Source organism: Taudactylus pleione, unplaced genomic scaffold (assembly GCF_031769625.1).
Source record: "Taudactylus pleione unplaced genomic scaffold, aTauple2 ptg000010l, whole genome shotgun sequence".
NCBI classification, from domain to species: domain Eukaryota; kingdom Metazoa; phylum Chordata; class Amphibia; order Anura; family Myobatrachidae; genus Taudactylus; species Taudactylus pleione.
The window spans coordinates 8,610,483-8,624,901 of NW_028284413.1; the positions used below are offsets into that span (position 1 = coordinate 8,610,483).

At 44.0% G+C, this 14,419-nt stretch overlaps 2 protein-coding genes across 3 annotated transcripts in view; both read right to left on the reverse strand.

The window, feature by feature from the left end:
• CHRND (cholinergic receptor nicotinic delta subunit) overlaps positions 1–394 on the reverse strand; it is a 49,145-nt gene extending 48,751 nt beyond the window's left edge. Inside the window, exon 1 of one of the 2 annotated variants that reach the window (XM_088467434.1) lies at positions 249–394. In XM_088467434.1, coding sequence (XP_088323560.1) covers positions 249–300 — 52 coding nt within the window. In that variant the 5' untranslated portion in view covers positions 301–394. The remainder of the gene's footprint in view (positions 1–248) is intronic. The other variant, XM_088467433.1, reaches the window with a different exon arrangement.
• A 5,892-nt stretch (positions 395–6,286) lies between these two features.
• The window catches only part of PRSS56 (serine protease 56), a 44,384-nt gene continuing 36,251 nt past the window's right edge, over positions 6,287–14,419 (reverse strand). Inside the window, exon 17 of the mRNA XM_088467435.1 lies at positions 6,287–8,167. Coding sequence (XP_088323561.1) covers positions 7,994–8,167 — 174 coding nt within the window. The 3' untranslated portion in view covers positions 6,287–7,993. The remainder of the gene's footprint in view (positions 8,168–14,419) is intronic.

The following is a 14,419-nucleotide window of genomic DNA, read 5'->3' on the forward strand; positions in this document are numbered from 1 at the left end:
CACATATAAAGTAACACATATGTCATACAAGCCCAAAATACACAAGATGAAAACGCAGGGAACACAATCACATATTGAATTTAGAAGCCAAACAAACACTTCTGGGAGTTACTGATGGGAGTGTATTCTACTTTTCCCTCTGAGCTGGAAATTAGTGTATTAATGACAATGGCAGAACTGTGGTAGAAAACAAATGTTCAAGCAGAGATAGTGGAGAGATGAAGACGTAATGTGCAACACGATCTTACCTGAACAGCAGAAAACTAAGCTCAGTGTGATAATGATCCATAACCACTCCATAGTTCCCAATTCCACTGCTGTTCCTCAGCCTGTATAATGTCTCCTCACTGCTGCCCTCCCTCCACCACCATTAAGGAAGAGACTATGGAACAGAAATGTGACCCTGCACTGCGGACAGACAGAGACAGGTGCAACACACGAGGAAATAAATAACATGCCAGGAATACATTGAAAAAAAGACCCATGGAGGCCTCGTTGGATACAAGGGCAAGTCACTCATTATACATAGGGTCCTTTCTGCAGATATCATCAGATATATATGTTAGAAAAACTATCGAAAGTATGGTAACAAAAGTCCTGGGTACATTTCTAGAATGATAGGATGGAGGTTTATATGTAAAGATAGGATGGAGGTTTATATGTAAAGAAAGTTACACAAATTGCAGTTGTATGTGACCTAGTGCAATAAGGACCAGAACATTACAGTACATGTCTTTCTCCGGGTGGACTAAAAATAGACATCATGATGATAATATTTGTTACACATATGAAACCAGGAAAATTCTCAGACAAGTTGTGGGCAGCTTAATGGACACTATATGGAATGCCGAGGGATTGAGCAATAGATACATTTGGTGCAATGCTGTAGTATTAGGCACCAACATGTGACAGCTGACTCACCTGTCAGTGTCAGTGTAAGAGTCATTTTACAGTAGTTCCTGTCATTATTTACTCAAGTAAGATTTGTGAAGATAATGCCCATGCTGTTTTTTCATGCATGTAAAAAAACCCATGTTTAATTATAAAAGATTAATATGATGTCACGTTAAGAGGTGCCACAACGTTTTTAGGTTGGGGGGAGAGGGTCAAGATATATTTTCATAATGGTGCCCCTAAATCACTGAATGCCGCCGCTTAGTGGCAGCTGGAGTAACCTGCCACACCACCTACCTGATGACAGAGATCAGTAAGCCTGAGGGGTTTTTGCTTTTGCTGATTTCGCCTCTGTATGTGGAGTGGACATCACTGCTCTCTCCCAGTCTCCTCACACACAGACACAACACTGACACAGCACTACTGTGCAGCTCCATGAACACATGCTGCCGATAGCACATCCCTGTACAGAAAAGTTATCTAACCAGCACTGGGAGAAGAAGGTGACTGTTACCTGTGTGCTGCCGGGAGTTGTAGTTTGGCCGAGGCTTAGGTGTTTATCGCTAGAGTGCACTAAACCTTGCTCTAGGACTATAAAGACCAGGTTCAAAATTCAGGGAAAAGGGAAAACTGGAATAATGGATCCTTGCACAAGTCCAACACTGTTAGTATTATACCAATTAGATTTGGCCCCTTAGTGTTCACCACAAATTCTTGTGTATATTAAAGGGGGTGCAGCCTTTTGACAACCATAAGACCTAAAACGCCAAAGAAGAAAAAAAACGTCCTGTTTGGCGCACTAATAATAGTGCGCCAAACAGGACAACGCTTTTTTTCTTCTTTGGCGTTTTAGACTATAAAGACCATCATGCAATGCAAATTCACAATGAGAATGGCTCGCAGGTCCCTAACTGCACCTAATATGCACTTTGTTCCCTGTACTATAGTACTATACAAACACCACTGCAAATATGTATAAAACATAAAAAAAAATCAAGAATGAAAAACAAATATACATATCAAACGCAACAAACTTTGCTCCATCTGGCACCCCATATACACACATGAACACACACATATAGTGACAGCCTCTCCCCAAATACAGACATAGGGACTCCCAGTCCCTCCAATCCAGAAATTCATTGTCACAACTCTCGGATGGAATGTGGATGCGGCCCGTATTTAGGGAATTGGCTTGACCTATACCTGAGGGGCGGAGTCTAATGTGCCGGCTGTATTCACCAGGGACCCTCGCAAGAAGGTATGGACTTGGCTGTGTCCAACACACAGGTCGCGGCCCTCAACTTAGGTTCCCCTATACAGGTACTGGTGGACACAGGATCAGGTGCAGAAGAATAAACGTAGTCGACAGGCTGGGTCAGAACCAAACAGACGAGACGGTACCATGGAGCAGACGAAAACGTGTCACAGGAAGCAGTCGAGGTCAGAACCAGATATCAGGAGCAGTACAAGGGGTCAGACGAAATCGGAGTCACAAACAAGCCAAGGTCAAGATCAGGATAACAGGTAAGTTCTGTGAACGCTGGAGTATGGTATGGAGCCTATACTCTGGCACCTGTCTGGTGCCAGAGACTTCCTCTTATAGAGGAAATTCAAATCTCACGCTAAACATGAATTCACGTTTGACGCGCCTGTGCCTTTAAATTACTTTGCAGGACGGTGCGCACGCTCCTAGGAGAGCCACGGCCGCCTGCAGTTCCAGCCCGCATGCGGGGGACCCAGAGAAGAAGTCATGGCAGCGTGCGCCGGGTACTCCCCGCCTGCTGCCCGCTGCAGATTCCAGTGCTGCCGGACCCGGTGAGTGGAAGCCGGGGTATGGCGCACTGTGACATTCATGCAACAACTAATAATGCATTAAATTTAGCACAATAGGTGCAGTACACATTGCATTCATGCCACACATGGAAATTATTATCAGACTCCACTACACACACTATGCTGGGCTGGTTACACGCAGAGGAGGAAGACATGCTCAGACTTCACCTTATAATGATTAAAAACAACAACAAAAATAATTCTTATAAGAAAAACAAACCCACAGATTTCAGTAGGATATATATAGTTGCATATTTAAGTTGGTTTTGTTTAGTCCTAATACTATAGGAGGTGTCAATAGTATGTATTGTGAGTTTGCAAATATGGTAAAAAATAAACAATTATACAAATGTATTTTTCCTAAACTTTATCCCCTAATAAGTCAGACATGTTATATACAGCTGTATATGTGTATCCAACATAGTAAATACCTCACTGCTTCTGTTACATTACGAGGGGCACCATTCTTCCTCAGCATTCAGCAAACATTATACATGTCTTGCAGGCACAGCTGCCTAGGTATGGCTATCAACCATCAACGGTTAAAAAACATCTATGGTTAACCACCATGATGGCCGATGGTTTTGCCATCAATGACATAGATTCAAATGTTCTCCTCCATCATTAGCACAGAGCAACGCAATGTTCCCCCACCTATGTTTCAGGACAAAGAGACTAGATCTGCCTCCTGACATGACCCACAAAAGCCCCATCCACACTTCCTAATTGGCCTGCTGCCCAGCAAGAATTAAACCAGAGACGAACAATGGTGGATGAAACCATTGCTGGTTCCCAACTGATATACTTCCATGAGGCTGTTGCTGATCTTTACCACAGGTCAGAACAGTATTTGATGAGGTCCACCAATCAGAGCTCAGCACATGCCTCTCTGACCTTTTGTGCTAAGTAATCATAAACTATATAGCACTGGCATATAGTCACTGATTGGTACAAATTGGGAGCATTATCCCATAATAAAAATGTTCAGGTTGACCTGCAAAAATCATTAATGAATGAAGAAGGATCTCAAGTGTCAGGTCCTGGTTCTTCTGACTAACATGTCCTGGTCCTTCTTATCATCAAGTCCTTGTCCACTAACAACTAGATGTAAAGTTCCCAAACACAAATTATAATTCTAACAGGTTAGGAATAACATTATCATATTCTTAAATAAATATACCTAGAGGATCCAATTACCTATTTTGCCTGCCACATGCATTAAGGACCTTTCCTTATGTGTGTGGTTATAAAGTTTCTAGATCAAGGGTGGGCAATAAGAGGCCCTCCAGCTGTTGCTGAACTACACATCCCAAAATGCCTTGCAAAAGTTTTAGCATGGCCAAATAGGAAAACTGGCAGGGCATGCTGGAATGTGTAGTTCTACAACAGCTGGGGGGGGCGATTATTGCCCTCCCTTATTCTAGATTGTAAACTCTCGCGATAAGGGTCATACCCTGTCTCACTTTCTCCATTAATCTGAAATGTGTGCCATTGCAAGCTTTTGTGTAACCTTTTAAAGAAAAATTGATAATGATTAAAGGACAATAATGAGAGAATGATTCCTTATCTAATTCCTCCCTATATATTATTGGACCTGACTGTTTTACATAAAGTATTTGCTCCTCTAGTAGCTAGTATGCTGACTACTAAGTTTACTTTCTACAGGTTATAATAGTACTGGCTTTGATGTTGAGAACACCCATAAGTTTTGGCCTCTAGATAATAATTATCCAGTTTACCCAACCCTAAAATGAAGGCCCTGATTTAGGTTATCCTACGGACATCTTAAATACAGTGTGTATTTATGACAAATCTAGCTAGCATTCTCTATAATGGCAGATCTCCAGGCCAGCTAAAATGAAAGTGCCTCTAAATTAGTAATACTGATAACCTCCCCTGCTTCACAGTATTGACTGCAAATGTAATAAATCTCTAAACATCCTTTCTAAGTTGCTCATTGTACAGTGCTAGGTCTATGTGGCATATACACTCTTATTTATGAGTAACGTACATCTGGAATGTCCTACTCTTAAAACGTTTTTTCATGCTTTGATATTATTATTTAAGCAATGAGCAACATCCAGTCATACCATTACATTGTTTATAGTGGATGAAGGAGGTTGTGTAACAAGTATGAAAACGCATCTTTGGATTCTGACAAGGCAAGAAAACATTTACTCATATAGGGACTGATGCATAGTTGGCAGTAACTGCTAGCGCATTGCATGCATGGAGAAAATTTGGGCTATTTGCCTATATGCTGAGCTATAAGCATTTATGTTCCACGCACCACCCCTACCTTATACCCTTGGTTTCATAGCCGTCATCATTATCAGTGCGTACTGGCACCAGCACTATCCCTGGTGCAAAAGATACATCTGATAACAGGAATATCTATGTGAACGCACAACTTTACATAGCCGGCAGTTATATGGACATCCCTTCAATGTTTCCACGCTAAAGTCTGCCTAGGTGCAAACGCCCCATTACCACCCAGTTACCATCAGCTACAAGTGGAGATGTGACGGTGTTGCGTACGACTCTCACTATCCAATAGATGCACTTGGCCCCCGGAGCATACGCAAATGAAAATGCTTGTAGGGTATGTAGTTGCCATGCACAAGTTTAACTAGAAAAGTGTATTTGCAATGTTTTAACCAGAGAAAAAAATCCAGCCTGTGTGATGCAGGAACTAAGGATAGATACTCTGGCTGTGCTCCCCTAGCGTTTGTGTGGATAAATAACTCAAAGGAATAAAAAAACCTCCAAATGAAAATGAACATACACAAGATACATTCACAAAACAGGCTTGTGTTCAACTCTGTATCATCCCCATCATTTGGAATGTATGTCTGTACACCTTGTATACTGTAATAGCCATATTACTTGTAAGATAAATAAGTATATTTTTATATTGTAGTTGAAGCATTTTGAGCTGAAAGAGGCCGGCCACTGCTGAAACCGGCTACTGACATAGAGGGCTTTAATACTGTATTTGGTCAGTGCTGAAGATCAGGGGAGAATAGTACTAAAGGGAGAACATTTTCCACCAACTATGTCACACTCAGCGGACAACAGCTGCAAGACCCAGAACTTTTGGGAAGTGGTTACGTAGATCCCAGCTGTGCTGACTTTTTTGGAGAGGGAGGGAGTGAGGGTGTGAGGGAGTGAGACCAGACTGTATATGGTGTACACTTACATTTGTCATTTTATTTTTCTCTTAATGGCATTTGTAGTTCAGTAGCAATATATACATTTCCTGTATAAAAGGTTTGGTGATATTAAAAAACAAATAGTAAACATATTTCAGAACATCCCATCAAACTAATGTGTGTGTATTACTTAATTATTGTTTGTTTAGTGAGGTGAAGGAAAATCCAGCTATATTGATGTTTTGCCTAATATAATATTACCCATCTACAATGATAATTAGATGTTAAATTTGGTCACACATGCAGGATGGGGCCACATAATGACATAATGGTTACACAATGGTTACAAATAGATAACAGTAGTTTATTGAATTGCATTTTACAACATTGTTTCTCCAGCCACATTGAACTTTATATACTCACACACATAGAGCCCCAGTGCTCCATTGTTGAAGCAGAGCCATACAAATATGCAATATTGTGGTGTAGCATATAATACAAAACCGAAATAGACTTCTGCCCTCTAGTGGTGACTGCTACTACTGACACTAACACTATTATTATTATCGTTTATTTATATGGCGCCACAAGTGTTCCGCAGCGCCTTACAAAGTACATAAACAAATAAGTTCATTTACAGTGACTTACAGTACAATACAATACAGGACAAGGATAATGTACATTGCTACATTCGCGACCATAACACCCAGATAAGCAATGCAAAGCAACCAAGCGTTACGCGCCCTGGTAGAGAGTAAGAAGTAGATGAAGGTGGAGTAAGGAGAAGCACAAGAGGGTAGAGGGCCCTGCTCATAGGAGCTTATATTCTAAAGGGGAGGGACAGACAAACAGGGGTTGACACAGATGGGGTAGGCAGGGAGGAAGGAGTATGTAGCAGCAAGTTAAGAAGAGAGCTGGAAGGCTTTGATGAAAAAGTGGGTCTTGAGAGCCCGTTTGAAGGATTGAAGAGAGGTGGAGAGTCTGATGGGAAGCGAGAGAGAGTTCCAAAGATGGGGAGCATCGCGGCCAACATCTTGGAGGCGGGAGTGGGAAGAAGAAATCAATTGGCATGAGAGGCGGCGTGCATTTGTTGAACAGGAGAGTGAAGGGAGAGGAGATCAGAGATGTAAATGGGAGAGGAATGGCTGAGGGCTTTGTAAGTGAGTGTGAGAACCTTAAATTGGGGTCTAAAAGGGAAGGGGGCCAGTGCAGAGCTTCTAGGAGAGGGGAGGCAGATGGACAGTGTTTTGAGAGGAAAATTAGCCTAGCAGCAGCATTGAGGACAGACTGGAGGGGGGAGAGAAGGGAGTTGGGGAGGCCAGATAGGAGGAGGTTACAGTAGTCCAGTCTGGAGATGACCAGTGAGTGTATGAGGGTTTTAGTGGCATCCTGAGTGAGAAAGGGTCTAATCTTGGAAATATTTTTAAGATGAAAACGACAGGACTGTGAGAGATACTAGACGTCAGCATTGACATGAAGGCCAAAGTGGAAAAGAGTTGATGTCAATATCTATAGCACGCATACCTGCCCTCCCTCCTTACCCCTGACATATCTACCACCAAACAACACCCAAAGGCAAATATGGAGGATAGAATGGGACTGTACTGCTCTTTTCTCCACATTTGCCTTGCTACATAGAGTCAATTGTATTTATCTGTGTAGATTTACTGTTCACGAGGACAGGATTCAAATGGGAAATTGCACAAAGTCACAGTATTTTCCCATAGTTGTGAAAACATGGGATGGGATGGGATGATGATCACAATGGGATCTTCTGATATACACAAAGAATACAGTTTTCATACCAATTTCCACCGTATTACTTTTGGTTTAATTATGAAATATCTTCTATTTCATTTAAATGCACAGGCCCTTTTACCAGCCCCATTACATAGAATGTATTTTGAGCCAGTGAGTGTATTTAGTAATATCACGCTGGCCACAGTTACCACCATATTGTGGCAGGATGTCGTCATAGACATATGAGTCTTCCATTTAAGATCCTTGATTGATCAACACAACAATAAGGATTTTTGGTGACCCCGCATCCACATTCATACTGATCTTGTTGATCTTTTCTATCTTTGCCATTCGGTGATCTTGCTAATTTCTTACGTTTTCAGTGTGTCCATTGAGAGTGCAATGAGTCCTGGCATAGTACGGTATAGAGAACTGTTCGCCAGGCCCACCAGGCTGATCAAAGATGTGGATTTCCCAGCCACGCACACTCGAACTCGAGATTTGTACAGACCTTTTCCATTCTTTGATCCCAAGTCCACCAAGATCTGTGATATTTAAATAAAAATAAATACAGTTATACTATATTAATTACCTGTCAAGTAGTCGAAGGGGTATTTGCCCTGGGCCTACATTGCATAGGACTTTGCATGGTACTCCCCTTAAAATAACATTTATAAACTGGATGGTACACCCACCCAGGTATTACTGGTATGACTAATATTACGTCTACATTCTAATTTTATGCCTAAAAGAGCATCCAGTTCCCACAATTAACGAGATGTGACGTTCTGGAACGGCACATCGCATCCTGCCAGCATCGCAAGTTGTTGTATCGGGGCTACCGTGCGCAGCTGTGCATCAATTAGTTCTGTTTCTTTCTTCAGCTGCTAAAGATACAAGAAATCCCTCAAACAGCATTAACATAAAACAAACACTATGGGGGTCAATCCAATTAGGAGCGAGTTGCAAGTTTGTATCAGGAAACTTGCAGACTTCGCATGAATTTGCGTACCTGAGAATTTTCCAATCCAATTAAAAATGTCTATTCACGGTACTTGCAGCAGGGGGATGTGAATTGTCAGCCAAATGCAATATGAGAGAGGTGCATAAAAAAGTGGGGTAACCTTCCTGGACTCCAAAAACCTGTCAATTTCATATGCAGAATCATACAGAAGGCTGTTAGTGGGCATATGAAAAGTACTGGAAGTTGTTAAACAGTGTTAAATGGCTGGTTTATTCATTTAAAAAAATAAATAAAAAAATAAAGAATAAAAAGCTAACTTTTTTTCATTTACTTTTATACAAAAAAAAAAAGGATAAAAAGTTGGAATAATATGCTTTTGGGGTACTTTAAGATGACTTTAAATAAATGTAAAAAAATAAAAGGCAATTATGTAAAATAAATACTTTAATTTGGGGTATATAAAGCAACAAAAAAATGATTTTGGTGTAATTTGAGACAATGTTTTTTTACACCCCAAAAATTACATGTAATTATTGGACTAATTAAGCTATTTGGAAGCTTCCAAATGGCTAATTAGGCATTTGGAAGCTTCCAAATGCCTAATTAGCCATTAGGACGGGGGGTGTCCAAGGCGTTCTGCACGGTGTCCCAACATTAAAACCTTAGAATAAATATTTCCCTACTACCTCTCACCCTCAGGGAGGTGCGAATGGAAATATGCGAGTTTACTCTGACTGGTTCAATGCCAGTTGCTAATTGGATTGCAAAATAAATTCACAGAGAAAACGACAACTCGCACCTTTCATTATTATCCTTTATTTATATGGCGCCAAAAAGGTTCTGCGGCGCCTTACACAGTACATAAATGAGCACACAAGAAAAACAGTTATTAGTAAAATAAAACAATGCAGGACAAGGACATGGTTTATACACATAGCTGCATAACACAAGCAGCAGGACGTCAGCAACCAAGTAATGTGCAAATTGAGGAGTTAGGAACAGGGCTGCCATCAGAAATTGTGGGGTCCAGTAATGACAAAATAGGCAGGGCCCCCCTGGGAGATGGGACAGAGGTGGGCGGAGATACATCGGGGAGTGGGACATCAATTGGTGCGTAGACCTAAAATTGCTGTTAATTTACACACACAAAACCAGAATATATATATATATATATTATATTTATATATATATATATATGTATATATTTAGGAAAAAATTACCCTCGATTCTAATGAATGAATATATGTATGTATGTATCTATACATATATATATTGTGATAGGATCACTGGTAAAGTGGTCTGTGACAGGGACATTTATCCCAGATTCCTGTCCTATGTGTTTAAAATCCCCAGGAGAAAGTCTGCAGTATAGCAGGCTTGAGTTTCGGCTTTTTGAAAAGCCGGTTTGGGACCTAGGGGTTGTGGGTGAGAGGAGAGGGAGGGCTCCACCCACGGCCACTCCAGGTTTTGGGCCTTGCAACCTGGTAACAGGCTTGTTAAGGTTTCCACCTGAGAGTGGCCAATATAAGCCTAGTGTGTTTAGGGCTGATTGTCTCACCTGGGAGAGCAGACAGGGAGTTTGCTCAGAGACACTTGGAAAACCTATCTGTGAGTAGTGTGCTGTGCTTTGTTGCTGGCAAGGGCATTAGGCCCTGCTAGGTTCTGGTAGTGAGGGAACTACCTGTGAAGTTAGTGCCCCGACAGGGCTAGGATTTACGTTTATGTTTTCTTTATGTTTCTGACATTGTACAATAAAGACTGGCGCCGACCAGCTTGTACTTGCATCCAGACTGGTGTGCTGCTTCCCTGCTGCTGTGTGTGTGTGTAAGGAAGGAGTCCTCTACCCAGGAGAGGGACCCCCTAACCTAACTGTGTCACAATATGGTGGAGAATGCGGGCATCCACACACACTAAAGTTGCAGCAAGAGGAAAACTTTCCGTTTAAAAATTAAAGGGACAGACACCCAAGTTGTGAGTGTGGAAATAACGCTGTGTCCTTGGAGTCCCATAGAGGAGGCGTCAGCCAATGCTCAGAGAGGCAAGGTTCAGCTTCCAACCTACACCCCAGGACAAAATGGAGGACATTATTAAGGCCTTGCTCCAAGCTACAGCAGCTCAGCGGGAATCTACCAGGGCTCAGCAGGAAGCTACAGCAGCTCAGCAGGAGACTAACAGACTCCAACAGGTCTCCATTGAGGAAACCCGCCAGGCCTTAAGAGAGGTGGTACAGCACCTGGTCGCCCGGCCCAGGGATGTTAATACTGGTCCTCCCACCACCACTCACTCCGTACGAGCCAGTCACTTCCTCCAAAAGATGACTTCGGGCGATGATGTGGAGGCCTATCTCGCCGCATTTGAAAGAACGGCCGAAAGGGAGAGTTGGCCCCAGGAGCAGTGGGCAAGTCTGGTGGCACCTTTTTTGTCTGGGGAGCCACAAAAAGCATATTTCGACTTATGCCTGGCTGATGCCAAGGACTATAAAAAACTAAAACAGGAGATCCTAACTCGCTTGGGAGTCACCACCTTTGTTCGTGCCCAACGGGTCCACCGCTGGGAGTTCCATATGGACAAGCCTCCACGTTCACAAATGCAGGACCTCGTCCATCTGTCCTCAAAATGGCTACAGCCCGAGACGCTGACGGGACCACAGATTGTGGAAAGGGTCGTGATGGACCGGTACCTGCGATCATTACCCGCGACTCTGCGCAAGTGGGTGAGCCATGCAGACCCTAAGACCGCGGACCAGTTGGTCGAGCTAGTGGAGAGGTATGTGGCAGCTGAGGAGCTGAGGAGTATGCCCCACCAAGCCCCGATGGCGCCCCGGCGAACTCCCATTGACACTGGTAAGACTGTTCCAGGGGAGAAGGGTGCTGGGCGGTGGGATGTACCTAAGACTGAGGGTGTAGAACCTGGAGACAGGCCTGCCAGGCCAGGAAGGTTCTTGCCCCATAAACGACTAAACATTAATATGATTCAGTGTTTCCGGTGTGGTGACTTCGGCCATATTTCCGCTAATTGTTCACTTACAACTGAACCTATGCAATGTGATACTGCTCATGTCTACCGCAGGGGGTCTTTCTTTGCACAGACAGCCTGTACGGCTGACCGGCAGGCTGAGACTGATAAGCACATGTGTGTACTCACTGTAGATGGCAACCGAGTAGAGGCACTGTTAGACTCTGGTAGCTTGGTGACACTTATAAAAGCTGAGCTGGTGAACCCCTTGAGGCATAAGGGGAAAACTGTTGGTGTGACCTGCATACATGGGGATAATCGATATTATGTTACTGCCGAGGTGAACATCGAGACACCATGTGGCTCTGCTATAGTTTCTGTGGGTTTGGTGCCTGGTCTGATGTACGATGCAATATTGGGGAGAGACTTTGCTCACTTCTGGAAATTGTGGGAAAGCCGTTTTGTTCCAGAAGTGAACAACCCCGGTCCACTTGAGAAGGTTGTCGATATATTGGAGGAGGGAGTTTCTTCTTAGTCAGAGTTATTCCCTTTTCCTACTATGGTTGGCGAACTAGAGAATGCGGAGCGTGACGGTGGCCCACCAACTGATGTGCCTCCCATTGAGGTGGGAAGTGTTGTTGGGCCAGTGGATCGTCTGCCTAATTTAGAGGTCAGAAGAGAGGTCTTTGCCATGGAGCAGTTGAATGACCCTACTTTGGTAAAAGCCAGGGAGAATGTAAAGGTAGTTGATGGTAAACCCGTAGACCCTGATAGTCCTTTGTCCTATCCCCACATGGCAATGTGTCAGGATTTATCCTGCCCTGAGTGTCAGTATCATGCTCCCAGACCACGTTTTAAGGGTCCACTAGTTCCATTGCCTATTGTAGAGGTGCCAATAGTGAGAGAGCACCTGAAACAGGCTCAGCAGGCACAGCAGAGGGTATACAACCGCAATGCTCGGTTATGCAGCTTTGCTCCTGGGGACAGAGTGTTAGTGTTGGTTCCCACTGTGGAAAATAAACTTTTGGCCAAATGGCAGGGGCCCTTTGAAATCTTAGAAAGAGTGGGACAGGTCAATTACAAAGTTTACCAGCCGGGGAAAAGAAAGCCGGAACAGATATACCATATAAATCTGTTAAAGCCCTGGAAAGATAGAACGGTACTGTCGGCCGTCCGAGCCCCTCCAGTAAGTCCAGGGCCCTTAGTTCCCGAAGTGACAGTGGCAAAAACCCTGTCGGCAATTCAACAACGAGAGGTCAAGGAGTTTCTGGTTAGAAATAGGGTGCTGTTCTCTGACGTACCTGGGAAAACCTCGGTCGTTAAACATGACATCATCACTGACCCAGGGGTTAAGGTTAATCTAAAGCCCTATAGGTTACCAGTAGCACAAAGAGCATCGGTGTCGAAAGAAATTAAAAATATGCTCGAGTTAGAAGTTATTGAAGTATCACATAGTGAATGGTCAAGTTCCATTGTGTTGATTCCAAAGCCCGACGGGAGTGTGCGTTTCTGCAATGACTTCCGAAAGTTGAACAGTGTTTCAAAATTCGATGCCTACCCGGGGGCCACAGTGGAGAAGGAGGCGTTGGCCATAAAGTGGGCGTTACAAACTTTAAAATTTTAGGTGGAACACAGGCCAGGGGGCCTGTTGTCTAAAGCGGACGCGTTGTCACGCGTTCATTGTTTGGGGGCTTCAGTTGTTCCGCCCCATAGGTCGAAACAAAGGGGGGGGATATGTGATAGGATCACTGATAAAGTGGTCTGTGACAGGGACATTTATCCCAGATTCCTGTCCTATGTGTTTAAAATCCCCAGGAGAAAGTCTGCAGTATAGCAGGCTTGAGTTTCGGCTTTTTGAAAAGCCGGTTTGGGACCTAGGGGTTGTGGGTGAGAGGAGAGGGAGGGCTCCACCCACGGCCACTCCAGGTTTTGGGCCTTGCAACCTGGTAACAGGCTTGTTAAGGTTTCCACCTGAGAGTGGCCAATATAAGCCTAGTGTGTTTAGGGCTGATTGTCTCACCTGGGAGAGCAGACAGGGAGTTTGCTCAGAGACACTTGGAAAACCTATCTGTGAGTAGTGTGCTGTGCTTTGTTGCTGGCGAGGGCATTAGGCCCTGCCAGGTTCTGGTAGTGAGGGAACTACCTGTGAAGTTAGTGCCCCGACAGGGCTAGGATTTACGTTTATGTTTTCTTTATGTTTCTGACATTGTACAATAAAGACTGGCGCCGACCAGCTTGTACTTGCATCCAGACTGGTGTGCTGCTTCCCTGCTGCTGTGTGTGTGTGTAAGGAAGGAGTCCTCTACCCAGGAGAGGGACCCCCTAACCTAACTGTGTCACAATATATATATATATATCAGACCCACATAAAATACACAAAAAAAGCCAGAGCCACATAAAAAGCCAGAAGAAAGGGTAAGTGTAGGACGCATGGCAGGGATGGCTGGCTGGACAAGGGGGAGGGGACAGGGAAGGCTGGCTGGACTTGGAGGGGGGCAGGGTAGGCTGGCTGGACTAAGTGTAAGCTGGCTGGACTAGGAGGGGGACAGGAAAGGCTGACTGTACTAGGGGGGGAGGCACAGGGCTGAGAAGACTGGCTAGACTGGGAAGGGAAGGTTGGCTGAACTAGGGGGGGGGACACAGGACAGATAAGGCTGTAACAGAGGGATAAAGCAGTGAAGGCTGACTGGACGGAATTGGCATGATTTACCGCCGGCGGCATGGCCGGCAGTTCAAATCCTGACAGTGACAGCACAACAGAGGTGGAAATCCTGATCGTCCATTAAGGTAAATATGCTAATCTAATTCCCGCCCTAACCCTAACCCTCTCTTAGGGGTGCCTAACCCTAACCTCCCCCCCAAGTGCCTAACTCTAATC